Here is a 27,562-nt window from a genome sequence, read left to right as displayed (position 1 = left end):
TTAAACTTAACCGGCGGCAGCGTTGTTTCAGTACCAGGGCTGCTCGATATGGAAACAGTGTGGCCTCACTGGCATAGAGTTGCCGGCGCAAGCGCAGCAGTGTTGCCGCACAAGCGTTTCAAATTTGACTTTTGCGCTAACGAATACTGTGGGAAGACGCAAGGAGCGCAAACAAAAAGGACGCCACGCGAAAGTTTTAATGTAAAAAGCAGATATAAAATATAAAATCCGACTCTCAAATTCCAAGTGGCAATAGTTCAAAAATGCATGCGGCTGCTGTGTGCACACAAATGACGAAGGTGCGTGCAAGTGCCGCTGCAGTGGCGGCCTTGGCGCACAACAAAGGACAACAACAATTACAGCAGCAGAAGCAACAAGTGGGCAACAACAATTTAAGTGCAATTATGGCACAACTACAAGTGGATTTTGGTAATTATAAATACACAGTGTATCGTTGTGCCAGCAAATTCGTAGCACTGCAGAAAATCTTTCACAGTAAGTATTTTTAAGTATGATGTGATCAACAAATTGTGAAGAGTGCTTCATACAGCCAGCAAAATACCCTATAAGTTGGTGTTGGCCATTTTGGAACGCCATGGCATGCCTGCCGGCAATGGCAACCTGCAGCTGATGGTGCCTCCATTCCAGTTGACTTCGCTGCTGCACGACATCTACTTTGCCTGCGAGAAGTTGGGACATTTCTCCAAGGCATGCGACTATCAACTGGATACCTCCACCTCACTGCTGGCAAACTTCTTTTGGAACATTTACGATCCGTAAGCAGCAAGGGATTTTTTATCCGGCCCTTGTCCTCATACTGAAGTCAACTTTTTGCAGGCAACGTCGACACTCGATTTCGCTGTTGGAGATCAAAGTTACTTTCCTGCTGCTTTGCAAGCTATATAGTAGTGAGCATTTGGTGGCCGACTTCTATGCTCTGCTTGCAGATCCCAAGTCTCAGAGCGTATCGCGTTATGTGTTCGAACTGCTGCTGAATACGCTGAGCAAGCTGCTTGGCTATTTGGGCGAGGCGAAGGCCTATGGATCCCACAATGTGTTGCAAATGATGGAGCAGTGCTTTGCCCGCTGCCACCACAGCGCTGGCCTCAACGAGTATCAATTCCACAATCTGTGGACTCAAACCCAGACACGCTTCCTCATTTATGCCAATCTGTTGGCGCTGATTAAACGAATCGAGGACACTCAGCATTTAATACACAGCAATCAGTGTGCCGGTTGCCGAATAGAACAAATTATTGGCATCCGCTTCCGGTGCCAGGTGTGTCGCGATTTTTCGCTGTGCCTGCCCTGCTTCGCCACCGGCTTTGTGAACAGCAAGCACCAGCGAACTCATCGCATGTGCGAGGTCTTTGCGGAGGACCAGCCCCCTAAACGTTGGACATACTGCCTGGCACGTCTCTGTGGCTGGCTGTCCTTTACGCAGAAGACACAACGTGCCGAGGCCGAGGAGGAAGAGCGTCGTGGATTTTGCAATGCCCATGAAAGTGGCGCTGCCTTAGGCGCTGTTGGCTCCCCTGGTCCCGCAGGCACAGAGCTGGCGCCCATTCCCGTTGAGTCGCCCAGCATTCGTAGCGATACCACATTGCGTCTAAAAGAGACGCCTCTGCAACAGCAGCTAGAGCAGCAACAGCAGCAGGAGAAACTGCCACAACAGAAGATCCAACAACAACAGCTGCAGCAGCAACAGGAACTATGTGGGTATCTCATTAGCAAAATCATTAAATAAGCATTTAAATCTGTTTGTCTATCTCCTTTGCTTGCAGGCTCTCTAACCGGTCTAGCCACCACAGCCAGCAATGCCTCGGAACGCTTGCAGTCCATTATTGATCGACTGCTGCAGCAAAATGTGTAAGTTCTTCAATTGTCTCTCGCAAAAGAATCACCCTCTGTCCACACATAATGTATATACATACATTTTTTTTGCGAAACAGACCCAACAATTTTAACTATCAAATTACAATTCGAACAACATAAAAGTGGAGCGCTTTTCTGAATCAAAACCACTGCTCTCAAATCGTAATGAAATTAATAATTAACTTTAAAAGGGGAAACAATTGCTATTTAGCTTCTTCATACTTGTAGGAACAACACTTTTGGAGTATTTTGCGTAGTATACCTACTCTTTGGAGAATCAGTTGAATTCTTGATTTGTTTTTCCAATCTAAACACTTATACTGATTTGGATTATTTCATTTGATCTTTGCCATATATATTCCAATTAATTGCACAATTCTGCTTTACACATAGTAGATCTCATATTTAAATATTTACTTCCGCAGCAAATTGGAAATGCAACTTAAATTGTTGTCCACAACATCCAGCGCACAAATCTCTGAATTTCTAAGTGCCCATCAAACATTTTTGCTGCAAATTATTGAGGACATGCGTCAGTTGTCGGTAAGCAATGATGGAATCTTTACTTAACATCAAGATAACAAAAGAGTTGTGTTTTACTCTTTTCAGCGCGTCTCGAATGCAGTTGTGCCCCAGATGAGTTCCACTTTTCTTACGGCAAGCACACCACATCGCTTTGTAGTGTCTGCTCCCATACAGCCTCAGACAATGCCTTGTCCCACCACTAACATTTACGATGTCTACGCACCCGTTGGCGCCAATCTATCGCATTCCAGTGAGCTAAGCTTATACCCGAGATCCAGATCCGCAAGCTAATTTCATTATATTTTCAGTAAATGGCGCCGACTTGAATCGCAGCTACCTAGAGGCCAACAAATCGGACTATTCGCTGAACGATCTCAGTTTATGGTTCGATCAGCGTAGGTCTAGCCTCAATCAGGGTCCCAGCTCGCTGCCCGCCCCTCTATCGTTGCCCATAACGCTCGACACTCTAATGGAACAGTCGCATTCCCTCGATATGCGAGATACCGAAATGACAAACTTTAAGCTACTGCTGCACAAAGTTAAGGAAATTGTCGAGGACTCTTACAGTGACAATGCCGAGTTGTCGGCAGCCACCCAAAACCTGGAAAATGTGCTGGACAGCATCATTAAGAGCGAGGAGCAGCAGCGACGCTGCAGCACATAGTCTATCGGCATATTTAAAATATTTCTAAAGCCTTCCAATCACTAAGTGCTAGTGTAAAAATTACGGTTAAGCATTTCAAAATGAGAGCAGTGTCATTTATGGCAGATATTTTTATGTTTGACTTGATTATTCGTATATTTAATGACTTATGTATATGTGTGGCGGACAATTCGCAGCTAACGTCGCAGGTCTATGAGACCGAAACGATTTGGTTCTCTTGAATTTCATATTCCAATAGTATTGTATGTTCCCAAAATGATTGAATAATTTCTTCGATTAGTTCGTATGAAACTAAACCTCTACTGTATTCATTTTTTTAAGCCTTACGACACATAAACAAATAAATGTGTAAATATATTAATTACTTCTTATCCAATATGGATCAATTTTGTTATAGACCTAATAATATGTACAGTTTCGTTGACTAAGCCTCGGTAGGCGATTGCGACTTAATTTCCTGGACAATCAAATCAGTGACAAGCTGGCGATCAAGCAGATGTGTTTGCCTGCTTATCAGCTCCTTGGTGTCATTCGTTTCCTGTAACGACAACTGCCATGCGTGAAGCTCATCACGAAGTGCCGCCTCAAAGTGAAGAGCCGTGGCCTCCGGCGTACTGCATTCATTCTTAAGCCGTATCAGCGTGACGTTGCAATGCAGCTGCAGCATATCGCGCAACAAGAGACGCAGCAGCAGACACAACATTGCCTCACTTCGGGAATATATTTGCCATTCCTCTCCAGCTTCATCGTGTAGAAGTAGAGTCCCACACCATTGCGATAGGGGCTGGCGATTGTAGAAAATGTTCTGGCAGCTGGAATTGCTAGATTCGTTATCCCTTCCATGATTGAAATCCAAACGAGTTACATCAAACAGCTGTGTAGCCATATCGTCTTCTGAGAAGCGAAATAAAAATAAAGAACTAGATAAGGTTGTATTCCTAGCATTTTTACATATAATTCAGATTTGTAGTCCATAATCCACCCTCCACCTCTACTATTTATTGCCCAATTAAGCTGTAAAGAAGGTATTTGGAACACACCCTTAACACCGTTGTTGTCACACTTATTTTGGAACGCCTCAAAGCCCAAGCTACTGACAAGCAGCTGCTCGAACTCCTTGCAAGCTTGTGGGTCTCTAAACTTCAGATTCAGGCCACAGTGAGCGGTTTGCGTCATGACGATTGCCAGAAAGTCCTGATGCATGGAGCTGGGCGCAAAGCTGGGAGCGTGCTGGCAATGTTCTTTCAGTAACTGACATACATCGATGGTGGCGACGAAGAGCTGCCTAGAGCTGCTGCTACGGCCGTCCGAATTGAGCAGCTCGTAAAGAGCAAGCAACTGCAGCCGCTCAAGCAGCAGCAAGTCTTGCAGTTGAAGACGAACCAGCAACACGGCTGTGCACTCGGGCATTACTTGGGGTTTAGTTAGAGCACGCCAATCTAAACGACGAGCACGCTGTTCTTGTTGCTGATTCGCCCAGAACTGCGCCAGCTCATCATAGTCCTCTGGTGGCTGGCCATCCCTAGCCGGTGGCAGTTCATACAGACGATAAGCATAGTTATAGCCCTGACACGACTCGCGGCCTTCTGTTGGTTCCAGTTTCAGCAGTGGGCGGACAGCGCGCGCAATGCTCAAACGATTGGTGCCCGCACTGTTTGCCAGCAGTGTGCCCAGCACCAGGTAATCGCCACAGACTCGCGTCCACACATCGCCACAACGCGAGAGCAGTTGTTTTTCTTCCAGCAGAGGCGACCGCAGACCCGGCGCTCCAAAAGTCTCCAGATCTCGTACGCGCTGAAAGTCCTGTTGGGTGTTGGCGCGCTGCAAGTTGAACTCGGCGCGAGCCTCATTTACACGCTGCCCCAGACGTTCCAACGTCTTGCTACTATAGTCCACGTGTGTGTCCAACTTAGTTACTGCATTTGAGCCATCCTCGAAGTTAGTGCATTTGCGCTTTCCATTCGTAAACTGTAGCTCCACCTGGGCCTGATACTCGATCTCTGCTCGCACTATCCTGTAGTCCTGCACATTGTTGTACTCTGCTTTGAGCTCAAAGTTGGCGCCATGCAATGTCGGTCGCCGAAGCACAATGAGTATCTGCCAGCAGCGAAGCAAGACGTACACATGCTCGCCCTGCCACACGTACTTGCCCAGGCTGAGGGGCAGCCCTTCGGCGTCACGCAGCATAGTGTAGCAGATCGATTCATTGCTGGTAGTAGCCAGGTCTTCGGGGATGAGGAAGCTGCTTATGGGACCGTCATAGGACTGTAGTTCGTTGGCCACGCTTTTCAAGCAGGTGCCACTTAAGTCTATATAGTGTAGTAGCTCCTTCTTGCGAAACTCATAGAACTTTAGAGTACGGGTTAGAATCAAAGTGGTCTTGTTTTTTCCCCGCAAACGCAGATTATTACAAAAGGCAATATTGTTGCGCTTAAGAAGGAATTCTGGAATATCCTCCTCAACTAACGGCAGCATAGCCATAGATGGATTACATTAAAATTGTAAAAAAAAAACCTAGAAATTCGCCAATAGAGGAAAATTGATACGTTCTGAATAGCGCGCCAACAGCTGTTACAAATCTAGCCAGGGCTACCCAACTGCGACTCGATAAGTCTCGCAAAAACGATTATTCAACAAGTGCGCTATTGTGAATACACACAGCTTGCAAAACATATGGGCAGACATAGCCGAGAAGAAGAAGAGCACACACAAACATTACTTTGCCGCCTGTCGTCGCCGCCACCCGCCCGCGAACCGACAATCCACACACACTCGCGCATTGATTACTCGTTTTGCCTGGTCTTGTGTTGTATCTCAATTCGCACCAATCTTTGGCTGCAGCTGTTTCTGGCCCATCCATCCTTCTAGTTGTGTGCGTGTGTTCGTGTTACCAGCTCCCGAACGTTGCTATTTCGAAGGAAAAGAACGCTTCATATTTTTTTCACGTTGCCACAGCCGCACTTACACATAAACATACACATACCCATACATACAGTGCGCATTGTTATTATTACAATAAACATATTAGATACGTGCGTGTGTGTGTGCACTATATAATGGTATATTTATATTACAACGACTGAAGGCTAACCAAAACGTAGAAACTGAGAACCAGAGTACGCATAAAAAAAAATCAACTGAAGCGCGACCAGCAGGCTAGCAGCAGGAGAGCTACATACATACATTACAATACATACGTGCATATGTATGTACATAGCTAGAAATAAAGAGCATTGCGGGCGCAGCGTGAAAGCAAGCAAGATAGGAATAGTAAAAGAGGAGGAGTGATATATAAAGCATAGTTAAACAATATAGCATAGCTAGTTAATAAGAGACAAGTTATAGTTTAAATCGATAAATATAAGTAGAAAAAAAATCGTGGCCGCTTATCACGCAACATTGACAACGAAACAAATATAAGTATTACAACAAACAACAAGCCCGCGCTCTCACACACAAGCACACACCCGCGACGCACTTACGCACTCATTGTGAATCAATTCGCACAGACGCACACACCACACACTCACTCACACACGCGAATGACAAGAACGATAAACAGCAATTGAAGCTGAATTGAAAACTTGCTGCATTGCAAAGCTGCCGACCATCATCGACACCTTATAGACGCCCACAAAGCTCTCGACAACAAGTTGCTCGCAGCCTACACAGCATTAGCAACAGCGGCATTTACAACAACAACAACAGCATAACATCAACAGAAAGAACAACAACAACTTTAGCTAGAAAATGGTAAGTCTGAGTCTGTGGCTCAAATGCAACGCGCTCGCTCCGAGCTGCTCAAAACTGTTGACAACCGTTCGCGCCTTTTTGGGCTGACTCAACTTTTCGATAAATCAGCCAAATGCGGCAACAACACCCACCCACACATGCGCACATGAGCCAACCAGCCAGCCAACAAGATGCCAGTAAGGCCAACAAAGCTAGCTTGTTAGCCACCATCGAGCCATTTCAAATGGTTCCCCTCAATTCAGTTAAAGCGGTGATTTTATGCGCAACTGTTTTAATTTCAATTTGCGGTCCGTGCGGTAAATTGCAAAATTGGTAATTAATTTATACGGTTATATTGGCCGTGCACCAGTATTAGCATCACTTCACAACCACCATAAACGCTATCCGGAACCAGTGCAGTGAGAACCGCAACGAGTTGTTATATTTAATTACACGCCACTGTTGCTTCTCTCTGTTCTCCCCCTCGCCATCCCTCGGCATCTGGGCCCGACTGTGTTCAGCTATCTGTAAAGCGTGTGTAACGTACAGCTTTATGTAATTCATACAAACATACTTATATGTACTCGTACATACATACATTGGTGGCTTTATATAAAGGGTGTTGCTTCTTATCAGCACCCAATTTATGATTAGCTTCGGAATGTAGATTAATTATTTCGACCAATCGATCCAGATACAAAATAGCTCCAAATTGATATTTGTTAGCCCCCTAATTCCATTTAATCGGCTCATGACACTACACTAAAACCTAGAATAGAAAGCTGATTTTAAGCTGAACTCTGTTTCATTGTCAGACTTTCAACTATAGTTTAAGTTTAGGGTTTTGAGACTACTTGTAAAAGGGCGATATTGATTTTTTTTTTGGAGCATATGGAATTGTCATCAAAGTACCTTTCTACTTCAGAGTCCAGAGCAGCAAGCTATATAGTACATATAGTATGTATTGTGCGAATTCAATTTTCAAATAACGCTTATTTCTGAAATTGTATTCTAGATCGTAGCTTTGTATACATCTTAAGCGATATTCTTATTTTATGTAATGTTGGGGGTTTCAAAAATGTAATTTCACAGAGCTTTGAAAAGTTCCAAAACTTTAATTACAATACAAATAGAAAAGTATTTTTTGTTTTCACACTATGAGCTAGTATTTTAAATTTGTCAGCTAAAGATTTCAGATCTGAAACATTCGAAAAGTACAAAATTGTGCTTCGCCTGAGACTACATAAAAATTACGGGGGTTCAAAATAAATACAATAAACAAAGTACTAGATAGTTATCTAAATTAACCGAAGAAATCTCGATTTTTAAAAGATTCGAATTAATCAAAGCTTGGAAATAATGCAATATTTTCGTGGCCGAAAAAGTGTAAGCAAAGTATGCCATGAGTTACGTTTTAAATCGTTATATATGTGCGGGCTAAGCGGAATTTCAGTAATTTTTTGACGCAGATAGGCACTACAATTCAAGTAATACACTTACTGACGGGTCCGACGGATCGAACACGAGTCAACCAAACCGCCAATCCCATACAAAACGCTTAATTCAAGCTCCTTTGGCCTCATATTCTAATCTTGATAAGCACACAAGCGGCGACACCCGTTATGCGCGACAACTGAAGAGCTGAGAGGACTGTTTTTGAACTTTAACATTATCACTTGTCCTCTCTCCCTCCACATTGCAATCCATCTCGCAGAGCTCGCCAATCGTAACGCGACGCGGTGCACAGAACGCAAAAATACAAACGCGGGCTATGGTTAAATCAAAGTCGGTAGCGACGTCGGGGGTCGTCTCTATTATGGGAGCGACGTCGGCTACTGGCAGCAGCGCCGGCAGCGGCTCTCATGGCTCGACGGGAAACGAATCGCGCAAACCGAGCGCAGCCCTTTTGGAGGCAAAACGGCGAGCTCGCTTGTTGAAGCACCAGAATAATTGTTCCAACATGAATGCAGACACTGTTACCGACATCTTTTCAAATGTAAGTATCCGACATCTTCTGCGGTATACAAGTAGCATGGGACGGCATTTCATTATATCCCAATTGTTCCAACAGGCTGTCAAGGCCAAGGGCATGCAGCGAAAGCCCACAGGTCTGATATATGATGAAACCATGAGCCAACATTGTTGTCTATGGGATCCGAAGCATCCCGAGTGTCCAGAACGATTCACGCGTGTTATGGAGCGGTAAGTACTTGCGAAGCTTCCATCTAGAATAGAAAGACGAACGCAATTTCTTGGGTCTTCTTTTAAAATAATATACAAATGTTTTTTAGAAAATTCTGCAAAGCGTAGGATAGACAAAATTTATACACCACATAAAAGATAAATAGAAGAGAAATCTAATCATGAAAACGGCAGTTTTTCCAAATATTCTTCTTATCCATATAAGCACTATATCTCACTAATTCGTATCTGAAATGAAAACAATCAATTTACGCTTTCACAAATATAATTCTGAAAGGGACCCCCTATATAATTTATGAGTGACATGGGTTTATGGTTCTTTCGCAGTCTTTTAAGCCCAGAACTTAGTTAAATGGAGGTCAAATCTGACCATAGCTGTGTGTTCCGATATACTTAGTATCGAAGCGTATCATTCAAAACCCCTGTATCGTAGCAATATGCTTTCTGTGCTCGCGTTTTTATATATGTATATATACCATAAACTTATTCGTTACTTGTTTTGTTATTGCTCTGTCTAGCTTATTGTGTTAGATTAGATTAAGAAGTGCTAAAATCACACTTGTACTTCTATAGCAACAGGGAATACTCTACAAAAGGTACTTTAAGCTAAGGAGAGAATACATTTTAGATTTTATAAACAGCCTTGTTATTGTATGCGATATTCGTTTTCACACCTAAAGTTGTTTATAGTTATACAAAGGGCGGGCCAAAAAATTAAAATGTTGATTAAATAATGCACGATGCATTTAAAAAATAATTGATGCATATGATCAATGAAAAAACTTCAACAAATACAACTCAGTTCCATTTTAAGGCAAAACAGTGCGCCATAATAATGAATAATGTGGTCGACTAGATAACTCCTGAGCTCATTTCTGTTCAATTGTTTTATCCCGAAATTCTTAAACTTGCGCCCAAGTAGTTCTAACAATCCGTCTATAGGGTGTGCATTTTAAATTATTCCATATATGTATACATACTTGTACATATGTATGTATTTCTCTCTTTCTATTCATGAACTTACAGCTGCCGAGAACTGAAACTCGTCGATCGCTGCTTGCTATTGCCCGCTCGTCCCGCGCTTAAATCCGAGATCCTCAAACTGCACTCGGCGTCGCATTACGAACGACTGGAGCAGACATCAGGCGTGCGCGATGACGAGCTCATGGAAGATCTAAGCTCACACTTTGACTCCATCTATATACATCCGGTGAGTGTGTTCAATCAGACCGTTTATTACCTGCCCTACTTACACACATCATTTCATAATGCAGTCCACTTTCGAGCTGTCACTGCTGGCCAGCGGTTCGACCATAGAGCTGGTGGATCTGATACTGCAGGGTCGTCTTCAGAATGGAATGGCTGTGATACGGCCCCCTGGCCATCATGCAATGAAGTCCGAGTTCAATGGCTATTGCTTTTTCAACAATGTGGCGCTGGCCGCGCAGCATGCTTTAGACGATCACAAATTGCAGCGTGTGATGATAATTGACTACGACGTCCACCACGGCCAGGGCACCCAGCGATTCTTCTACAATGATCCCAGGTGCGTAATTGTAATAAAGCAATGTGGAACCAGTCCTCTCACGTATTTCTGCGACCTACAGAGTGCTGTACTTCTCGATACATCGCTATGAACATGGCAGCTTCTGGCCCAATCTGCAGGAGTCGGACTACTTCGCCATCGGTGCGGGCAGCGGCACGGGCTACAACTTCAATGTGCCGCTGAATGCCACTGGCATGGGAAATGGCGATTATTTGGCGATATTCCAACAAATACTGCTGCCCGTGGCGTTAGAGTATCAGCCGGAGCTGATAATCGTGTCTGCCGGCTACGATGCAGCGTTGGGCTGTCCAGAGGGTGAAATGGAGGTCACACCTGCCTGCTATCCACATCTGCTCAATCCACTGCTCTCCCTCGCGGAGTCACGTGTGGCCGTCATTCTGGAGGGCGGCTACTGTCTGGAATCTCTGGCCGAGGGTGCAGCCCTCACCTTGCGTGCCTTGCTCGGTGATCCCTGCCCGCCCCTGGTGGAGCATGTGGAGCTGCCTTGCCCCGAAGCTTGCGAAGCTATCCTGAACTGCATTTTTACGCATCGTCCGTACTGGCGTTGCCTTCAACTCCAGCAGCAGTACACTGTCGAGGAACTGAACAATGTACAGCCATTGCCGGGTGCCGCGCCACTGCATCGAGTGCAACGCACCTGGTTGGGCGCACCGCCGCCCCCTGATCGTTATCCCACCCGCGATACGGCGCCGTGCATACCACCGGAAGTGACGGCTCGCAAGTTAGAGCGCCTGCGTTTGCTGCAAGCGGAGACACGTCTGTCCACGCCCCCTGTGCGTGTGTGCTACGCCTACGATGAGCAAATGCTTGAGCACTGCAATCTTCACGACACAGACCATCCGGAGCAGCCGCAGCGCATACGTCAGATCTACCAAATGCACGACGAGTATCAGCTACTGGCGAGAATGGAACGCGTGGGGACGCGCGTAGCGACGACGGACGAGGTCTGTTTGGCTCACACTCGCTCCCACCTGAATTTTGTTCGTCGCCTGCTGGGCCGTGAGCGCGAGGAGCTGCAGGAAGTGGGCGCCAACTTTAACTCGGTATACTTCCATCCGCGCACCTTTGACTGTGCGACCTTGGCGGTTGGTTCAGTGCTCCAGGTAGTCGACAGTGTTATGCAGGCGAAGGCTCGCAGTGGCGTCTGCATTGTCCGTCCGCCCGGCCATCACGCCGAGTCCGATCAGCCGCATGGCTTCTGTATATTCAATAATGTGGCCATTGCCGCTCAGTATGCCATACGCGACTACGGACTGCAGCGTGTACTCATTGTCGACTGGGATGTGCATCATGGCAATGGCACTCAACACATCTTCGAATCGAATCCCAAGGTCCTGTACATGAGCATCCATCGCTACGAGCACGGCAGCTTCTTTCCCAAGGGACCGGACGGCAACTACGATGTGGTGGGCAAGCAGGCTGGCCGCGGTTTTAATGTCAACATACCGTGGAACAAGGTGCGTGCCTCGTTTCCAATCCGCCAACAGTTTTAAATGTGGTGTGACAAGAAGAATGAGTCTCAATCTTTTAAAACACACTCCTAATATACTACGTAGGTAAATACTTCTGCATTAGAACTAGGAATTGAAAATCACTTGCAATATTTCAAAGAACAGTTTTAAAACTAGGTAGCTAGATATGTTGTATCCGCATTCCTACATTGCTCTAGCATTTATTTGGCGATCGATAATTCCTGTCAAAAGTTAATACTATCAGTTAACAGAATACTTTTCAATGCCACTTAATAAATGGATAGATCGGCGTAGGTTCTTAACTGTAACTCTCCTGAACATAGTTCCTGTTGTCCAAATAATATGATTTAAAGCAAGCTATTAAGGCTATTCTTACCACTTGTCCGTAGAGGAAGTTCCTTGATGATGAATTAGCACAATTATTCATTCATAATGAAACCCTTAAGTATTTTTTTTTAGTTAAGTACGATATATTACCATCTTAACATATTCCTTTTGTTTGCAGAAGGGCATGGGGGATCTGGAGTATGCATTGGCCTTCCAGCAGCTGATCATGCCCATTGCGTACGAGTTCGATCCGCAGCTGGTGCTCGTCTCGGCGGGCTTCGATGCCGCAATTGGTGACCCCTTGGGTGGCTGCAAAGTGACTCCCGAGGGTTATGGCCTATTCACCCACTGGCTGTCTGCGCTGGCCGGCGGGCGCATCATTGTCTGTCTGGAGGGCGGCTACAATGTCAATTCCATTTCCTATGCCATGACCATGTGTACGAAGACGCTGCTTGGGGATCCAATACCGACACCCCAGTTCAATGCAGCCGCACCACGACCACCCACGGTCGCGTATCTGAGCTGCCTGGAGACGTTGCAGAGCTGTTTGCAGACGCAGCGACAATTCTGGAAATCGTTGGCCTTCTGTAGCAAACTGCCGCAGTTTGTAAGCGAGAACAACAACGAGGATTTTCTTACTGCTACCTTGCAGCAGTTAAATATTTCAAATGACGATGCGCAAGGCGCGGCGGGCGGACCAGGCGGCGATCGTGCCGGCTCTGGGGTCGAGCGGCCGAGTGGCAGCAAACCCAAAGTCAAGGTAAAAACGTTGACCGAGTTTATGGCGGAGCACAAGGAGGTACGAGCTGATCGAATCGTTTCTAGTGAGGCGTGATTTAAAGCAACTAATCTGTATATCTCTCTCTCTTTCTCACTACATCTTATTCGCACAACCCATTTCTTTATATTTCGTTGCTTGCCTGAGAGCAGGCGCTCGAGCAGGAAGAAATGTTTGCCATTTATCCGCTCAAGACTTGTCCGCACTTGAGTCAATTGCGACCGGAGGAGGCGCCGCAATGTAAGCAACCCCATCGAATCTCCAAAAACAATAAAACACAGCACTCTGTGCTCCCTCTCTCTTTCTCTTCATCCGTCTATCTCTTTTGCTTTTTCTGATATGTTTTCCCCGCCATTTCTAAAACCAGCTTTATGAATAGCCTTTGTGTAGAGTATTTGAAAAATATGTATATATAACTTCAAGAGCTATTACAAGCTCTTCCGTCTGTCTGTTATTCTGTAGTTTTCTGGATTGCGTTTCCGGCCCAATATTTAATAGGCAACAGATTGGAATTTGCCGAAATAGTAAATTCTGAACTCACCCGATGCGGATGAAATACCCACATTATAAATATATTATTAAGTGATTGGAAAACGATTTGAAAATACTCACTAGTTCGTTTTCTAGACCCATTTCATATATACATATCTATGTTAAAAATAAATATCATCAGATTGGAGCTTTTTTTTTTAAACAAAACTGAAATCTAAAACATTGTCAGGCATTCTAGGAAGCTTTTTCTTTGAGACATCTCTATTTTTAAACACATCTGGAAACGGTATTTGATTATAGGAATCTACATTTATATAGTAATAATTTACTCTTCGGCTTGTCGAAGATGGTGTTTGTTTTTTCTTTTGGTTGCTCTTTCTTTTGCGAATGTTTCTTTGGGTTCTACTTTTCTACTTGTACAAGTATATGTACATATGTATGTATGTGATCATATGTATATGTTAATTTCCGATGACTCCTCCATAGAGTCAAGGATCGTAGTTGCTTGCGTTTTGTTGTTTTCCGTTCAGATTGCTGTACATATGTATGCTGAGTCGATTGCTTTGTTGGTTGCTGTTTTTTAATGGGGTCTACCCTTTTCCTCACTAATCTTTTGAACACTCTCTTACATGTTCTGCGCACAGCAATAGACACAAGCGCGGTGTGCACCGAATGCGCTTCAACGGAGGAGAACTGGATGTGCCTGAGCTGCTTCGCCATCGGTTGCGGCCACTACGTGAATGAGCACATGGAGCAGCATTTCCATCGCGTGCACCATCCACTGGTGCTGAGCTTTAGAGATCTGTCTGTTTGGTGCTACGACTGTGCCTCTTACGTCGATAACCCACGCCTCTATATCTATCAAAACTTGGCTCACATCAATAAATTTCAAGAGCCGATGCCCTGGACCCACAGCTGTGCCCAGCGCGACGATTCTCGCTATGACAGCGATGCGAACAGCGATGGTGATGATGATGGCGGTGGCACTAGCGGCGGCGGCGGCGAAGGTGGAGATCCCAATGCGGTAGCAACCAGCAGCAATAGCATCTTCATCCAGCTGGAGCGCAACAACTGACCCTTGCTGCTCCGCGTGCTGGACGCCCTCACGGACTACATTTGCACGCTGTGCCCGCCACTTAGACACATCCTGCACTTCCTGCTCGAGCATTTCTGGCCGCTGCTGGAGCGCATTTACCTTAAGTTACTACACTACTTTATGGCCAATTGAGTTTGGCCATCACCAGCATCGTCATGATGCCGCAAAATTTCTGTCATGTCATGTCATGTCCAGTTCCCCTCCCCCAATCACATTTTTCGGTGTCACAAAGCGCGCGACTTGGCCTCGAAACGAAATTCTTGTTAATAACTGGGGACCTCGAGCTCCTCTCCAATGTATACAAATTAAGTTTTGCATAAAAATTGTTATAAATGTTATATAAATAACTAATATGTAATAAAAATGCAATTATCAGAGCTAATTATTTCCCGTCTCTGCACACAAATAAGGACAAAGAGACAGCGGGGAAAAAAGGATAGTAAATTTGAAAAACGACAGAAAAACCGGACAACTAGTTTAGTGAAAAATTCTAAGTCAGTCCACAATAAAGGATAGTTTTCGAGATAGAGGATGTTTGAACCTTTTTTTATGCTGAAACAATTTTTAAAAGGACAGATCTAGATTAGAAGGGATCGCTCTATAAACTGTTCTGTGTTAGAAAGTAATAATAGAATAGTGGTTATAGAATTTAAGTACTCGTCAGATATAAAATATCGCAGTTCATTCTTACCTTAGTGCCTGAAAATCCTAGGTACTATTTTTATAATTAAGGTTGTTTCTAGGAAACCAATTCGGAACATGTTCGATATTATAGGTTGTAGAGAGAAAAATAGTAACAACGCGTAGAGTAGGGGCCTCCTGTCGTTCCATTATGCTTAAAGAACTTATTGGCTTTTTAATTTGAAGCCATTGTCAAACTTATAATAATTATCTGCAGATACAAGACAAATTTTCATGGATAAGTCCACGTCCAACGCCCCACAGCACCCACGATGATGTTTAATGCTTTGCAATGGAATGGTAATTGATATTAAATACATAAGGAGAATATTAATCTTTTGACACAGACTTGCGTTTATTGGCTGGCATTAAATATAAAATAAAGTTAAAGTACAACTACTTGAGTATGTTTTACTCCTTCTTTGCCTGCTTTGGTTTTGCTTTCTTGGCCCCCACTGGCGTGGGATTTCTACGCTTGCGCTGTGCGGGACGCTGATTACTGTCGCTATCATTGCTGAAGCCATCTGTGCCGAAAGATTCGCTGTCTGAGAAATCGGCAATGCTGTCGTCGCTCTTCTCGCAATCATCATCATCGGATTGGCCAACAGACTCCTCATCTTGTTTTAATTTCTTGTGATTTGTTTTTGACTTCTTTGCACTATCTGTGTCATCGCTTGTGGTGCTGTTGTCATCATCTTCAATAGTGGGATTCTCGTCTTGCTCAAACTCGATAGTCACAACGCCACGAGGTTTGGGCGCGGCAACCACATTTGACTTCTCTTGGTTGGTGTGCTTGGGCGCCACCACTTTGCTAGTCTGTGGGCACTCACTTTTGAAGCTGGAGAGATCCAGCAGAGCCATACAAGTGGGCCGACAGCCAATGTTGGTGCTGGTAAGATGCTCGAGTTCTTGCTTTTCGATGTCGCAGCTCCAGATTTTGAGTTCCCCGGCACTGGTTCAAGAAAAAGGGTGGGCTGTGAGCAATGGCAACTACAAATGAAACCGTTAACATACCTGGAGGCTGTGACCAGTGTGCCGTCGAAATAGGACATGGCCTTAATGCGTACCTCGTGAGCCGATATGTTCTTTGCCTGCCACAGAAACAAATTATAGAAAAAATCGCTCCAGACATTTGCTTGGGTAACTTACTGCTTCATCTTCGGGAGCGTCAAGCGAGATCCACACAATACTGCCATTCTCAAGGCCCGCCAAGCAAACGCGTCCATTTAGCCAAGCCACGCAGATGGGCTTGGCGGGCGTTTTTTCACGACGTGCTACACCGGCCTTTTTGATTTCCCAAATCTCCACGACTAGGGGACCACTGAGGGTGAAGTGCTCGCCATCTGGAGACCAGCACAGACAGTCTGGTGCACTGCCTAGGGTGGATTTACTTTTCAGATTCGTCTTGTATGCGACACGACCCTTAACCAAATTCCAAGTGTGCAACACCTGATCGCCGCCCAATGAAAGTGCCAATTTGCTGCTGGGATGACAACTAACGTGGGTGACGGCGGCACCCGCATGGGCCTTCTGCCAATCACCCTCAGTTTTCCAACTGCCGACACGCGTGGCTATCATATGGCCATCGGCGCTGCCCGACAATAAATGTGTCAGATCCGGTGAAAAGACCAAACTGTTGATGGTGCCCGAGTGGGAGAGCAGGATCTGCGATTGCTTCCGTGTGCGCATGTCGTACACAAAGATGCGATCATCGCTGCCGCCGCTCGCTATCCAGGGACCCTGCACTGCAACGCATTTCAAGGAGCCGGCGTGCGATTTGTCGGCAAACGTTTGCTTGAGAACGACTTGGTCCCCATCCTCCTCTGATTGCTGTTTTAGTTGGTAGCCGAGAAGGAACTCCTCGTAGGTGCCCACGATTATTTCAATGTTAGGTAGCATAACTTGACAATAGCAGAAATGTCTGTATTGCAAGTCGATTGTTTACGCACCAACACGTGCGCTAATTGTCCCATCTGTGTGCTGCCGGTGCTGCCACCGTACATTTTTCAGTCACAGTTATGGTGTGATTTCACCTGTGACGTAGTCACTGACACCTAAACACAGCTCAGCACATGCGGTGTCATCGATAGCCTTGCATGCACGGCTAAGCGATTACAATAATTTGTTGTGAAGACAATTTTACAGTAAAAGTGTGAAAAACTAATTTTAAGCGCCATTTGCTTATCATCTGCGTTACTTTCGCTTAACTTTAGCTGATTGACCATTTAAAAGTGTTGCGTATACAAAGGTACACGAAGTCCGAAGTGGTAGCGCCTTATCGAGTACCGGTTTATTTTTGCAGGCGTAACACAAAACTATAAAATGTCCAAAAACTCTGGGTAACTATTTCTGATATGTGATCCGCTTCTAACCTGGCATAAATTAACTGCCCGTTTCCAAGTAGGCGTGACCGTGACAGAGACCGGGAGCGTGAGCGGGACAGGGATCGTGAGCGTGACAAGCGCGATGCTCGGTTGCAGGACTACGACCAAGGCAAATCGTCCCGGAATGGTGGAGGATTGAGCAGCAATTTGCGTAGTGGAGGACGGGACGATCGAAAGCGTGGCAAAGAGGCGAGCAAAGACATTGACCGTCGTCGAGATGAGAAGCGAAGAAAACGTTCTAGGTCTAAGGATTATGATAAGGACAAGTAAGTTAGCGCCCATTTGTGATGAGTAGATATTCTGAAATGCATCTTTACAGGCGGCAGCCGGAGCGCGAACGAGACCGTGATAAGGATAAGGAGCGCGATCGAGAAAGGGAACGGGAGCGTGAAAAGGACAGAGAACGTGAACGCCAGCGGGACAGAGATCGTGAAAAGGAGCGTGAACGTGAGAAGGAGCGCGAGAGAGATCGTGATCGACAGCGGGAAGGTTCGACACGATATAACACGCACGCCGCACCCGTTGTCATACCCGTGCCCTCTTCCAGCTCGTCGGAAGATGAGATCGACAAGGAGGAGCAACAAAGGCGGCTGGAGCAGGAGATGATCAAGCGAAGGGAGCGTATCGAACGCTGGCGTGCTGAACGTAAACTCAAGGAGCTGGAGGCGGTCAAGCGCGAGAGCAAACCGAGTGCGCCTGCCGTCGTAAAGACGGCCAAAAAGTGGAGTCTTGAGGACGAGTCCGAAGAGGATGACAGCAATCATGCGCCCATCATAGACACCAAAAAAGAGCCCGACTCGCCTCCATCAAAGTTCCACAGCATACGCAAGCAATTCGAAGATCCCGACATTGTCGAATCATTCTCGCCCCTGAAACGTAGTGGATTTAGCAAAGTTATAAGCCTAAATACGGGTACGCAGCCTTCTTCAGGTCTTATGCTGTCCTCGTTCAAAACTGCGACTACAAATCGCAATCAATCCAAGGAAGTCAGCTCCCCTGTCAAAGGATCGACATCAGCGGCACCTGCACCGCCTGTCATAAAAGCCGAAAACGACACAAAGCCGGCCGAGGCAACAGCCACCTCTAATTCCTCTGAAACCACTAAAGAAGCACCGAAAGCGCAGACAGAAATAGAGGTGATCAAAAGTGAGGACGCCGAAGCTGCAGCAGAGCCTGAGAACGAGGACAAAGACGAAGCAAGCAAGGCTCCTGGCAAGGAGAGAGAGGACGACGTCGACCCATTGGACGCTTATATGCAGGAGGTGAACAAAGAGATGCGGCGTATAAATCATTTTGTAAGTCCGCCGAAAAAGGCGCAGGGCGTGGTCATACTGACGGGCATAGCCAAAAAGAAAACGAATACCGTGAAGAAGGGCGAACTAATTGAACAGAACATGGACAGCTTGGAGTATTCTAGCGAGGATGAGCTCGAGGATATACGCGACACAGCCGTCAACCTGGCGATGAAGCATCGCAAGGAGTTGGCCAAAATAGATCATTCCTCGGTCACTTATGCGGCATTCCGTAAGAATTTCTATGTAGAGGTGCCGGAACTTACGCGTATGACCTCATCGGAGGTGGATCGCTATCGCAGCGATCTAGAGGGTGTGCACGTCAAGGGCAAGGGCTGCCCTAAGCCCATCAAGGTGCGTATTCATCTTATACTATAATGAATTCTGCTCACTTATTTGACTACAATTTGCTCCTCCATATCCCCCCTTCCTATGCGCAGACTTGGGCGCAGTGCGGTGTCAGTAAGAAAGAGATGGACGTGCTGCGCAAACTGGGCTTTGAGAAACCAACGCCCATTCAGTGCCAGGCCATACCGGCCATCATGTCTGGCCGAGATCTAATAGGTATTGCTAAAACTGGCAGTGGCAAGACGTTGGCATTTATTTTACCAATGTTTAGGCATATTCTGGACCAGCCTCCGCTCGAGGATGGCGACGGCGCCATTGCCGTCATCATGGCACCCACTCGCGAGCTCTGCATGCAAATCGGCAAGGATATACGCAAGTTCAGCAAAACCCTGGGCCTCCGGCCGGTTTGTGTCTACGGTGGCACTGGAATTTCCGAGCAAATAGCCGGACTGAAGCGTGGAGCCGAGATAATTGTCTGTACACCTGGTCGCATGATTGACATGTTGGCAGCCAATTCTGGCCGTGTCACGAATCTGCGTCGTGTCACCTACATTGTGCTGGACGAGGCCGATCGCATGTTCGACATGGGCTTTGAGCCGCAGGTAATGCGCATCATCGACAATGTGCGGCCCGATCGCCAAACGGTGATGTTCAGTGCCACATTTCCACGTCAGATGGAGGCACTAGCTCGTCGCATTCTAAAGAAGCCCATCGAGGTGATTGTGGGCGGTCGCTCGGTGGTCTGCAAAGATGTCGAACAACATGCTGTCATACTCTCGGATGAGGCCAAGTTCTTCAAGCTGCTTGAGCTGCTGGGCATCTATCAGGAGAAGGGCAGCATCATCGTGTTCGTGGACAAGCAGGAGAATGCAGACATTTTGCTGCGCGATCTGATGAAGGCCTCATATCCCTGCATGAGCCTGCATGGCGGCATTGATCAGTTCGACCGTGACTCCACCATCATTGACTTCAAATCGGGCAAGGTGCGTCTACTGATTGCCACTTCGGTGGCTGCACGTGGTCTAGATGTCAAGGACCTCATACTAGTTGTAAACTACGATGTGCCCAATCACTACGAGGACTACGTGCATAGGTAAGTTAATGTCCTTACCTCAACCCTACTCTCCATTCACGCTACTGCTGTTCATAGGTGCGGACGCACGGGTCGTGCTGGCAACAAAGGCAGCGCCTACACGTTCATCACCCCCGAACAGTCCCGCTATGCTGGCGACATTATACGCGCCCTAGAGCTTTCCGGCACACCAGTGCCCCCTGAGCTTCAAACCTTGTGGAGCGATTACAAGACCGCCCAGGAGGCCGAGGGCAAAACGGTGCACACCGGCGGTGGCTTCAGCGGGAAGGGCTTCAAGTTCGATGAGCATGAGTTCAATGCGGTCAAGGAGAGCAAGAAACTGCAGAAGGCTGCTCTCGGCCTCGCCGACTCTGACGATGAGGAGGACATCGAGCACGATATTGATCAGCAGATCGAGCAAATTTTTGCGGCCAAGCGTACCGTGAAGGACACCAGTGGCAATCCGGCATTAGCAACTGCCACCGCTCAAGCAGCAGCCGCGGCGGCTGCCGCCAATCTGGCAATTGCTGCCACCAATACCACGCCCTTGGCAGCTGTTACGCAGGCCGCCGCACAGGTCGCTGCCGCCATGGGCTCCGATAAGTTGGAGCTGGCAAAACGACTTGCCTCCAAGATCAACAGCACGAAGAATTTGGACACGAAGAGCAGTCAAGTGGCCGCTGAGGCCATTATGAAGGGCCAGCATAGTGTCAGTGCCGCCCAACCGATGCTCACGGCCCGCACCGTTGTCGAGCAGCTGGCGGCCAAACTCAATGACAAGCTCAACTACCAGCCCAAGGAGGATGAGGATGGGCTGGGCTCTCTAATGGGCAGCACCACCAATTCGTTTACCAAATACGAGGAGGAGCTCGAGATCAATGATTTCCCGCAGCAGGCGCGCTGGAAGGTCACCTCTAAGGAGGCCCTTGCCCACATCTCCGAGTACTCTGAGGCCGGTCTAACAGTACGCGGCACCTACGTCCCCCAGGGCAAGAATCCGCCCGAAGGGGAGCGCAAACTCTACTTGGCCATCGAGAGCTGCAGCGAGTTGGCCGTGCAGAAGGCTAAGCGCGAGATCACGCGCCTAATCAAGGAGGAACTTCTCCGGCTTAGCTCTGCGCATCATGTGTTCAATAAGGGGCGATATAAGGTTGTCTAAAGGCACTGAAAACAATAACAATAATCATAACAATAACAAATACAAATAATAATAATAAAAAAAAGGAACAACAATTATAAGTAGAAGAATAGGATTAGGCATAGGCATAATAGTGACAACCAGCAGAAGGGAAACAATTGTAAATCGGGATGAAATTTGAATACGGGGCATGCGTCTCAATGCGCCCCCTGTGGGCGTGGCATGTGGTTGGGCTCGTATCAGCTTTGTATACGTATTGGTATCGTTTTATTTCTCATAGATCTTTTCACGTATGCTGTACAAAATTAAAATTTATATATACTATATATATTATTAATACATATATGTATATAACTCGATTCTGGTATGTTGTTTTGTTCTCATTTCATTATTTTTATTTCGTTTCGCATTTCGCATACTTGCTGCATTTCATTTTATTATTTACTTATATCATCCATCGCCCACTGCGCTTATCAATTGATTTTCATGCTACAATAATATCTGGTGTCTAGAAACTACGAAAATTAAATTTAAATGTAGTTATGAGTTCGCTTTTAACCAATTATTATTATTTATTGTTATGATGGGCTTGAAAAAAATTTCTTTTCGTTTGTATTTTTTGTTTTCTTTTGCTTTTCTCTTCATCATTTTGCTTTGGTTTCGCTTTAAATTAATTACTTGATTTACTTTATTTTATGCACTAATTTGTCCGCCATTTTTGATACAAAACTATTTGCCTTTTTCTATTATTATTGAATTTTGCGTTTTTGCCATTTTTAAGACTTCACATTCAAAATCATTCACACGCACGCTATATATATACTATATATAGGTATATATATATTATCTTGTCATCTTCGTCTTCATCGTCGTCGGCTTCTTCGTCGTTAGCTCATCATCATCGTCAACATCTTCATCTCTATTATCGTCTTTATATGTACAACTCTAATTAAAACTATAACTATGAAATGTGCTAAATTATAAAAAAAAAAAAACGAAAAAATCACTAAATATACATATATTTTAAAAATTCTTTATAGATATATAATATTGTAGTTTTTTTATATTCATCAAGTGTTTTTGGTTTTAGTTTAGTTTGGCAACATTTTAAATTCGTTGCAATATCTCCAGTTGTTGCTAACATTCCTCTTTTTTCTTCTTCTTTTAAACTTTTATTTGCATTAATTTACTTAAGTTTAGGAAAAAAAATTGTCTTCTTGCTGAGTGTGTGTGTGTTAGTGTGTGTTAGTGTGTGTTAGTGTGTGTGTGTGTGTGTGGGGGGGTGTGTGCGGGCATATCCATATCGGCTTAATCTGTTGGCTGGGCGGGGCTGGAGGGGGCGTTCCGAGAACAAAAAACCGAGAAAAGAACACATAGTCGCACTTAAGGAAGCATCAGGATTGCTGCTAAACCCGCTCGGCCTGGGTTGGGAACGTGTTTTGGGCTTCAATGCGGCCTCGGACTGTGGAGCGGTGGTGCGGTGGTGGTGTGTGGCTGTACGGGACTAGGTGGGTGGGGGAGGGGGCTAGTATGTGGGGGTTACTTACTATTGTATCTACTAATTTTTATTAGTTATGGCTTTTAAGCTAAAAAATCTCGCTATATAATTCTTTGCTTTAAAACTGCTGCTTCTTCTGCTTCGTCTTCTTTTGTATGCGGTATGTACAATTAAACTCTATATATATATGTATGTACATAGGCTAATGCTTGATTATCTGTGTGTGTGTGTGGGTGTGGGTGTGTCAGTGTGTGTCTGTTGTTGCCTCCACATATAGTTGTAGTTTCTTCCATTGTTGTTGTTAGTAGTGTTTTAGCTTAGTGTTAGTTTAGAGCGCAATTCTTATTATCGGATCACTTGAAGCAATGTTGGTGTAACTTTATTTTTGGTCGCATGTTGTGCGCGCACACACACACACACACACACGCACACGCACAATGCCACACTAACACATACACTAACAAAGACGGCCGGCCTGTGTGCGAGTGGGTTTGTGTGTGTGTGCCTGTGCGTCTCTGTGTGTGTTTGTGTGTGTGTGTGCGTGGCAGCAGAGCGGGGAAGGGGGGCCCGTGTAAATTGTTTTCATTTTCGTTTCTTTTTTTTGTTTTTTGGTTTTAAATCTGCGAAGTAAAAGATAAAAGGGAGAAGAAGAAAATTAATTAATTAGTAGGGCACTTTAAAGATACTTCAATAAGTAGTTCAAAAGTCATTTGCGAATGAAGATGAAGACGGTTGCGGGTGGCCCACGATTGTGGCCACTTTTTGGGTTCGTTTAAGCAATTTGATTTGCTTTCATTTCTCTTAAAAGCTTACGCACAAATCAGAAAACTTTGTACAAATTTTTTGCTCTTCTCCATTCCTTGGCGCGTCTGGCCGAAGGATAAGTCGCTCTTATTTGGGGATCTATTAATTATCATAAAGCCGGCTAAACGCAATTAGATGCGAAAGAAGTGGGTTACTTATTTAACTACCTTAACTAGTAACAATATGCTTTATTTGGAACTTCTAAATACAATTATAGTGAAGAGAAAGTCGCATCTGTAGGCACCAATCGTTTTATGAGTATTATTTCCTATCTGCTTGGTCTAGCTCTTCTGTTATAAGATGTCTCAGCAAGAAGGCTGATATTGATATTTTTCAATCCGAGCATTTCTTAGAAATATCTCTGTTCTGTTTAAAGAAATTGGAATATCATTGTAAGTATTTCATCATCTTTATACGTAAATTTTAGGAGTTTAAGAAGCTATGACTTTCAAAAGACCAGCTCTAATAAAGTTACATATGAGAATCAATAGGACGCCCGGCTAAAGTGTTCTTTTCACTATCTTTAAAAAAAATATAAGATTTAAGAACTATTTGAAAAACGATTGCGATATATCTAGTAACTTGCCCCCTTTCCCACTAAGTTTGATAACTTCTTCGTAACCAATTGAAAAACTACTTAATAATAAACAAATTAGTATGTATAGTAAGGTTTTAAATTAAGTTGGTTTGGTGTCAGATAGACGGACATAATATTTATCATAGCTCTCATATGGAGTTCTTCTTAAAAGTACGAGTGAAGGCCATTTTTCGACTAATGTTGGTATATTTCGAAACCCAAATATTTAACCAAATATTGAGTTAAATATAATACCAGATCATCACTTAGAGGTCTTAAAAGCTATACTTATTGAATCTGAAGTATGTAAAGTGTTTGTTGTTTACTCACCTTTTTTTCTTATACAATTCAATAAATTATTGACATTTGATATGTTGGTCCATTGTTTCATTATTCGTTCCTAAAAAATTCTTGTAGTTCATTTTGGTAATCAAGTTTTTTTTGTTTTGTTTTGTATTTTGTTCTTGTCTCTCTTCTTCGTCTTCGTCTTTAGCTTTATGTTTTGTGTGTTTGCTTTATTCTTTACATTTCTTTAATTATTTGATTGACGTTTTAAATTAGTTTAGCTCTTTGGTTGAATGGCTTTCAATTGTGTATGTGTGTGTGTGTGTGTGTGTGTGTGTGTGTAGGGGGGAAGAGAGAGGGGTGTGTGTGAAAGTGTGCATGTGCGTGTGTGTGTGTGTGTGTGTGTGGTTGGAGCAGCTTTAGTCGCTTCATGATTGTTGCTGACATGGCTGAGTCGGGTGTTGCATATTCCTTATTATTGTTATTGCTGCTGCTGCTGCTGCTGCAATTGTTGTTGTTGTTGTAGATGACACGCAATGAGGAACGGTAAAGGAATTGCTTGGTGTTGTGTTCATCATTGTAGTGCTTGTAATTGTTGTTGTTGCATTGGTTGGAATAGGTGTTGTTGGTGTTGCTGCTGTTGTCCTCGTTGTCCATCCTCGTCGTATCGATATGAATCACCACTCTCTATAGATAATAGTCGCCCGATATGGGCAGTGCTGCTGCCGCCATCGCTGCGGCGGCTGCCGTTGGTGTTGTTGCTGTTGTTCCCATCATTGAGGCCGACGCCGACGCGAACGTTGGCGCTGACGCTGACTGTGTGGTTGTCGTTGCCGTTGCCGCTGCTGCCGCCGCCATAAACGACTATCAGTATCCAAATCCCGCCGAACCGTGGCCAGTCATTGATGGTGTTACACTACTAACTATACCTAATTGTGTGGCTGTATTATTTGATTGTCAGTGTTGTTGTGCAGCAAATTTCATACGTTTTTGTTTTTGCCTTTGATTGCAGAACCAGACGCGTACCACGTTTTTCTTCAAATCCAGCTTTTCGGCAATGGCAGCGATTTTCTCACCGGATGGTCTCGGCTGGACGGCGAAATAGGCTTCCAGGGAACGCTTTTCAGGTGCCGCAATGGAAGTCCTTTTTCTTGAAAAAAGACTCGATATAGATTACTTTAGAAATGGGCCCTACATGAGGGTTGGGTACTGGATCTACATATGTATCTCTCTCAGCTCTCTCTCTCTCTCCCTCTCTCTCTTTTCTCTACATATATACATATGTATATATGTATGCATTATGTTAATATACATATATACATATATCTATGCATGAATGGGGTATCAGGTGAACATTTGACAGCAGACAGCAGAATTTTGATTACAATTTCCATTTTCAAATTATGCGGGGTTGTCTGTGATAAGAGGAAAGACAGAGAATTGGTGTGTGCTTGGGGATTGTGGATGGGAAAGGGAATGGGAATGACGATGGTGATGGGGATGTTGGCATGCCAATCAGTCATCCAATTGATTGGGACGGGTGAGAGAGATGTTGGATGTGATTGTTAAGCAGTTCGGGTTGGTGGGGTTTCTGGGAGCATTGTCTATGCGGTTTACCACTCTAATTAAAACACTTTCTACCTTTTCTTTTCGCCCGCCGGCAGCACGCTAGGTGCGTCCGGATCCCGTCGCTTGTTTTTCGCCTGCGCCTCAGCCTCCTCCAGCCACGCCTGCAAGATGGGCTTCAGCGCGATCATGTTATTGTGCGACAGCGTGAGGCTTTCGAAGCGACAGATTGTGCTTTGCGACAGCGCGCCGACGCCAGGTAACTTGAGATTGGCAAGGGCCTTGCCCACATCGGCTTGCGTGACACCTGCAAGAAGGCCAGAGCGGAAAGAGGTTGTGTGTTTGTTGGCAGCCCACGATTTAGGGACCAGGGCAGTGTAATAATTTCTTTAATGGGCAATGACAGGCCCGGCAGAAAGCATACCCTCCGGTGATTTATTACTCATTCATACTTATTTAGTTTCTCACCAATTTCTTATCTTTATTAACAACTCAGGAGCTAACTAAAAAGGTAAGGTAGGTGGTTTCGTATTGATTGTATGCGATAAGTCGAATCCTTAGCCACGTTGATGATTTTCAGTCACAAACTAATTAAAAGATGTGGTGACCCCGCTCTAGCGTTGCATGGAAAGCCCATTTCGAATCGAGAACTAAATTATCTTAAACTTTCCTTTCGTTATTTTAACTAAAAATGGCATAAAAGTAAGATCAAACGTAAACATACACTTGCGGAAGCTTCACCATTGCTTCCAACTGAGTCATACTTATACTGAAAAATGTATTAGAAAAGATCCGATGTGTCTTCTTGAAATTAAATGGTCATGAGTTAATATTGTTGGCTGACTAAATGTTTAACCTTTTTGAGTTCTTATAAGTAATTTTTTTGAATTACAAATGGAAACATCTGCGATAAGCCGAACCAATAATAGTCAGTCGCCGGGCCTGGATAGAGGAGCAAGCCAATTGTGAGTTTGTGCGTCTATGGGTTTACCTAGTTTAATGCGTCGCTGCTTGAAACGCTCCGCAAAGGCTTCCAGCTCGCGGGGATCTGTGTCGGTGTCGGGATGCAGGCCAGCAGCCGCCACAGCCGCTGTTATGACAGGATGATGTACCGCTGAGTGTCCATGATGCCCTGCATGTGCGATAGCAGTCGATAGGTTGAGGCTCCTGCTACAGTTTAGGAATTC

The 27,562-nt window shown here is 45.1% G+C and overlaps 6 protein-coding genes across 14 annotated transcripts in view; 3 read left to right on the top strand and 3 right to left on the bottom strand.

Moving 5' to 3' along the window:
- The first annotated feature begins 228 nt into the window (after nt 1-228).
- LOC115629922 (dystrotelin) lies at nt 229-3,425 on the top strand. Its single transcript, XM_030526527.1, has 7 exons — nt 229-495; nt 551-776; nt 838-1,715; nt 1,785-1,869; nt 2,301-2,418; nt 2,485-2,650; nt 2,709-3,425. Exons 1-7 carry the CDS (start codon nt 264-266, stop codon nt 3,062-3,064), a joined length of 2,061 nt encoding a protein of 686 aa, XP_030382387.1. The 5' UTR covers nt 229-263; the 3' UTR covers nt 3,065-3,425.
- Nucleotides 3,345-5,619, bottom strand: LOC115629923. The gene is made up of 2 exons (XM_030526528.1): nt 4,105-5,619; nt 3,345-3,958 (listed from the first exon to the last, which is right to left on the bottom strand). Exons 1-2 carry the CDS (start codon nt 5,543-5,545, stop codon nt 3,489-3,491), a joined length of 1,911 nt encoding a protein of 636 aa, XP_030382388.1. The 5' UTR covers nt 5,546-5,619; the 3' UTR covers nt 3,345-3,488.
- A 160-nt stretch (nt 5,620-5,779) lies between these two features.
- LOC115629953 (histone deacetylase 6) lies at nt 5,780-15,112 on the top strand. 2 transcript variants are annotated; one of them, XM_030526564.1, is made up of 9 exons: nt 5,782-6,817; nt 8,511-8,792; nt 8,868-8,998; nt 10,025-10,208; nt 10,273-10,544; nt 10,606-12,022; nt 12,543-13,163; nt 13,295-13,382; nt 14,279-15,112. In XM_030526564.1, exons 1-9 carry the CDS (start codon nt 6,815-6,817, stop codon nt 14,707-14,709), a joined length of 3,429 nt encoding a protein of 1,142 aa, XP_030382424.1. In that variant the 5' UTR covers nt 5,782-6,814; the 3' UTR covers nt 14,710-15,112. The 2 variants fall into 2 exon arrangements, with proteins under 2 accessions (XP_030382425.1, XP_030382424.1); XM_030526565.1 differs by lacking the exon at nt 13,295-13,382 and having other exon boundaries at nt 5,780-6,817; nt 12,543-13,124; nt 14,279-14,414.
- Nucleotides 15,113-15,741: 629 nt separating this feature from the next.
- LOC115629954 (p21-activated protein kinase-interacting protein 1-like) lies at nt 15,742-17,363 on the bottom strand. The gene is made up of 3 exons (XM_030526566.1): nt 16,561-17,363; nt 16,426-16,502; nt 15,742-16,363 (listed from the first exon to the last, which is right to left on the bottom strand). The coding sequence occupies exons 1-3, from the start codon at nt 17,308-17,310 to the stop codon at nt 15,823-15,825; spliced, it is 1,368 nt and encodes a 455-aa protein (XP_030382426.1). The 5' UTR covers nt 17,311-17,363; the 3' UTR covers nt 15,742-15,822.
- A 202-nt stretch (nt 17,364-17,565) lies between these two features.
- Nucleotides 17,566-22,123, top strand: LOC115629952 (probable ATP-dependent RNA helicase DDX46). 4 transcript variants are annotated; one of them, XM_030526561.1, is made up of 6 exons: nt 17,567-17,659; nt 17,714-17,750; nt 17,816-18,061; nt 18,115-19,441; nt 19,528-20,528; nt 20,586-22,121. In XM_030526561.1, the coding sequence occupies exons 2-6, from the start codon at nt 17,734-17,736 to the stop codon at nt 21,664-21,666; spliced, it is 3,672 nt and encodes a 1,223-aa protein (XP_030382421.1). In that variant the 5' UTR covers nt 17,567-17,659; nt 17,714-17,733; the 3' UTR covers nt 21,667-22,121. The 4 variants fall into 4 exon arrangements, with proteins under 4 accessions (XP_030382422.1, XP_030382421.1, XP_030382420.1 ...); XM_030526562.1 differs by lacking the exon at nt 20,586-22,121 and having other exon boundaries at nt 17,566-17,750; nt 17,813-18,061; nt 19,528-19,651; nt 19,707-20,018; XM_030526560.1 differs by lacking the exon at nt 17,567-17,659 and having other exon boundaries at nt 17,719-17,750; nt 17,813-18,061; nt 20,586-22,122.
- Nucleotides 22,124-25,676: 3,553 nt separating this feature from the next.
- The window catches only part of LOC115629961 (inhibitory POU protein), a 39,212-nt gene continuing 37,326 nt past the window's right edge, over nt 25,677-27,562 (bottom strand). For 3 of the 5 annotated variants that reach the window (XM_030526574.1, XM_030526576.1, XM_030526578.1), the window contains 4 exons: nt 27,367-27,507; nt 26,451-26,682; nt 25,796-25,953; nt 25,677-25,738 (listed from right to left, as the gene is read on the bottom strand). In XM_030526574.1, coding sequence (XP_030382434.1) covers nt 25,677-25,738; nt 25,796-25,953; nt 26,451-26,682; nt 27,367-27,507 — 593 coding nt within the window. Of the gene's footprint in view, nt 25,739-25,795; nt 25,960-26,450; nt 26,683-27,366; nt 27,508-27,562 lie in introns of all 5 variants that reach the window. The other 2 variants (XM_030526575.1, XM_030526577.1) reach the window with 1 other exon arrangement.

The sequence above is a fragment of the Scaptodrosophila lebanonensis genome, unplaced genomic scaffold, assembly GCF_003285725.1.
Source record: "Scaptodrosophila lebanonensis strain 11010-0011.00,11010-0021.00 unplaced genomic scaffold, SlebRS2 tig00000171-arrow-arrow-pilon, whole genome shotgun sequence".
Taxonomy (NCBI): Eukaryota; Metazoa; Arthropoda; class Insecta; order Diptera; family Drosophilidae; genus Scaptodrosophila; species Scaptodrosophila lebanonensis.
The sequence above is the reverse complement of the archived record's forward strand: the minus strand, read 5'-3'. Positions and strand labels throughout refer to the sequence as shown.